Genomic DNA, 3,946 nt, shown 5'->3' on the forward strand with positions numbered 1-3,946 from the left:
AACACCTTTTTTTCTATGTACCCTTTTTTTCTCTAACCACGCTCCCTTTTCCATCAACTTTTTCAGTGGGATCCACTGGTCCTTATTATTTTAAAAATAAAAACCCATTTTCTCTCACCAAGGTGGGCCCACGCGAGTCCACCGAATTCTTAAATTCCAACTTTATTTCTTTCACTTTTACATAGCCTTCCCTTTCTTTGGTTTAATGTCACCGTAGGTCCTTATTTTGGTCATGAATTTCAAATAGGTCCTCTTTCTTTTTGACGTATCAATTGAGTCCTTGTTTTTGTAAAATTTAATCAATTAGAGGTCTGCCGTTAAATTGGACAAACGGCCGTAACAGTATTGGTCAGTGCAGTTACTAAAAAGAATTTTTGTATTAAATAAAGAAGAAGGTACAGAAGTATAATCAGTTTTGGGTAAGGGTATACTAGGAAATAAAAATAAAAATCTTTGGTTTTATTTTTGCTAGCTCAGGTTCTGGATTTTCAAAGCTCGAAAAGTTCTTGGGTTTTTTGTATTTCCTGCCACTTGAGTCTGAATTTGGAGAATTCTTTGAGATTCTTGGAGAATTGTTCATAGCCCGATGCAACTTCCGGGCCAATTCTTCATCCGTCCCACAATTTTCAATTTGTTGGTACTTTTTGTACAAGAAATGAACTGGGAGATGCTTCTTGAGCTTGTTCTTCTTCGGATTTCTTTCCTTGCTACCCATTGCCTCTTCGGAGGAAGAGGCAATCAAATCCAAAGCTCTCTTGGCAGGTGCAACTGCTTTTGCGGCAATCTCGGCCTTTACCTCAACTGCAGCTCTAGCAGCCTTTGCAGCTTTCACCGCAGCCATTGCTTCAGCCTTCGAAGCCTCCACGACCTCCTCAGGGGTAAGGTTAGGGTTAGTGGGATGAGAACTCAACATATTCTTAAGCCTGACTTCAAATTCAACGGAATAGGAAGAGGGTGAAGAGGNATTCAACATTATAATTCACATTATAATCACAATGGAGAATATCTACCAACTATAAAAAAGACATCATATTAACAAATATTTCACCTTTTATACTCTTTAATAACTTTATCAATGAAAGTTAAAGCGTTTTCAAACCCTTGCCCTATATATTTTCTTTGGATCATTATGATAATAATGTGTAGTATTCACCAATGTTAAATATTGTTCATTAATTTTCATCAATAAATCTAGCGAATTAATTAAATTTATTAAATTCTTTTTCATCACAACATTTAAAGTGAAGATTTTGGAAGAATTAGATTCATACTAACTCATTCAATTGGTTTGTGGTTATGATTTTGTTAGTATGTTTAGAGTTTAAAGCGATGGTGTTTTGTTGCACCAGGATAGCATTCTGAAGCTGCATAGTCTCAAGTACATCCTCTAGTCCTCTGTTGTTCTTAGAAGGCTCAGGCTGAGGAGGAGGTAGAGGAGGCTTAGGTGCCATTTTTTTGCTTACACAAAAAGGAAAATACCATCAGTTCGAGCAAGGAAAATAGGAACAACAAATCCTGGACATGAATAAGAGCACACCTGCACAAACAAGGCATACACATACCCTACAGGATTCTCTTAGAACAGAAACTGCTCTGATACCATAAATGTGACATCCCAATTATATAGAAAAGCATATATAATAAAGACGTCATCATGCATAATATAGGAAAGCAGTCATCCTCGAAATAGCTCCAGAATTTTTGAGCTTAAACACAATAGAATCTAAACTGAAAACTTAAAAGTATGAGTATTTCAAAATGCAGGAAATAACTAATAACATCCTAGGAGACTAGGCAACAGCATTGTCATCATCTTCCAAAGCTGTCTCCAAAAGAACCTCCTCGTCGTCTGCTCCCATCCAAGTGGATGATCATCGCAAAGGAAACATACACAAATAAGCACAAACAAGCAAGGGTGAGCTAGATATAAAAAGCATGTTATTCAATCACACTTATCGACATGCAAAATTCACTCAAACATGGTAACATGACATCAAAAGACTTGTTGCTTTATAAACCGACTCGTCCGGACTATAATGATTGCCGAGCTATGGCGGGTTATGCACTCATGGTGGCCTCTACTGCTTTCCAAAGTCGTTGTCAATGGGTTCCACCCTACCACACTCACGAGGTTAGTCCGTTCCGCACCCTGGAGCATACTGGAAGCCTCCCAAACTAGGACCTCCTGCTACTCCTCACCACATGGATCAATCCTCTGTACTTGAGAATGAAAGACCATTGGAGCGTCAGGAAAACCCCCAAAACTGAGCTACCATGCAATCATTACAAACACTGAGGGCATCACCATGAATCCTCACCTTGAGGCCATGGAATTACGTTCATTACACATACTTGTTACATTCAACCACCAAACATGTCTCATACATTCACATACTTTCAGTATAATAACATTACCACGATCATACTATGCATTTCAATCATTCCGCACACTTAATTCAAACCAAAACAAGAGCAAATGAGCTTGAACAGAACGCTGGAAGCTTTGGCCGAGCACTGAGAGCTTTGGCCGAACGCTATGAGCTTTGGCCGAACACCTAGACCTTTGGCTGAACACTAGGAGCCTTGGCCGAACACCTAGAGCCTTGGCCGAACACCTAGAGCCTTTGTCGAACACCTAGAGCCTTGGCCGAACACTTAGAACCTTGGCCGAACGCTTAGAACCTTGGCCGAACACTTAGAGTCTTGGACGAACACCTAGAGCCTTGGCCGAACACTAAAAACCTTGGCCGAACGTTTAGGGCCTTGGCCGAACGCTTAGACTTTGACTGAGCACTTATTTCACTTCCCAAAGGACATGACCGAACGGTCCATAAAGGAAAGACTGAAGAAGTGGCTGAGCACTATTTAGGATCGACCACTAAGAGAGACCGAACGCTATCAAGACCACTCACTAAAACCGAACGTTACCAATACCACCCACTAAGACCGAACGCTACCAAGACCACTCACTAAAACTGAATGCTACCAATACCACCCATTAAGACCGAATGCTACCAAGACCACTCACTAAAACCGAATGCTACCAATACCACCCACTAAGACTGAATGGTCAACTGTAGCGTTCTGCATAATTTTACAGAATTCTGCATAATTGCTACTAGAACCCAACATGACCATTTCTAACCATTTTTACTAACTTCTAACACCCTTAATTCTTGTTTTATACTTAATTAAACTTATCTAAATGATTCTAAACCTTTCTACTACCATTTTAAAGTGATTAAAGTTCAATTTTAACTCTAAAACACCAATTTCAACAACTTAGGGACCCAAATCCGAATTTTCTACTTGGCACATGTTTTAGACCATTTTTATGCTTCTAACAAGTCGCAATGGACTTATCTAGGCTGCCCCAACAGTCCAAGAACGCTGCAGCCCTCATTTACTCAAAATCACTACCTCACTTCCTTTCAAAATGACCTAAAAACTATTAAAACCCCAAATTTTCTACCCAACTAGAGTATACCAGATTTTCACACTTAAATTACTTCGAATTGGTCAATTATAGCAATTCAAACCCATCCAATTCAATTCAAAACAGCTCAACACAGTTTCATGGATTTCACATATCAACACATACCATACAACATACTTAAAACGCAAAATACAACTCCAAACAGTGCACAAAGTCAAAATCCAATATACATACACTTCATGCAAGAAATTTAAAGAAGTATTCAGCTCCCCTTACCTTGGTGGTTAAAATCACAGCACTTTGGAAGAAGCCCTAAATGGTAACCCCGCACAGAGACAAGTTCAACAAGACCTACAAACCACCAAATTGGGGTAGGGTACAACTCTTAGAGCTTGATTTGACAGAAAATATGAAGATGAAACCCCACTAGTAACATGCCACCAGTGACGTCGCATGCCCTAGGTTCAAAGACAGTGAAAGAGAAGGGAAAAAATGACTTACCGGTCGGAA

The 3,946-nt window shown here is 39.5% G+C and overlaps 1 protein-coding gene across 1 annotated transcript; it reads right to left on the bottom strand.

The window, feature by feature from the left end:
• Positions 1–430: 430 nt before the first annotated feature.
• On the bottom strand, positions 431–973 carry LOC148199354 (uncharacterized). The gene has a single exon (XM_088112633.1). The coding sequence runs from the start codon at positions 971–973 to the stop codon at positions 431–433; it is 543 nt and encodes a 180-aa protein (XP_087968759.1).
• Between the last annotated feature and the right edge of the window lie 2,973 nt (positions 974–3,946).

This window comes from Vigna umbellata, chromosome 4 (genome assembly GCF_029865625.1).
Source record: "Vigna umbellata cultivar VRB3 chromosome 4, Vumbellata_1.0, whole genome shotgun sequence".
Classification (NCBI taxonomy): Eukaryota; Viridiplantae; Streptophyta; class Magnoliopsida; order Fabales; family Fabaceae; genus Vigna; species Vigna umbellata.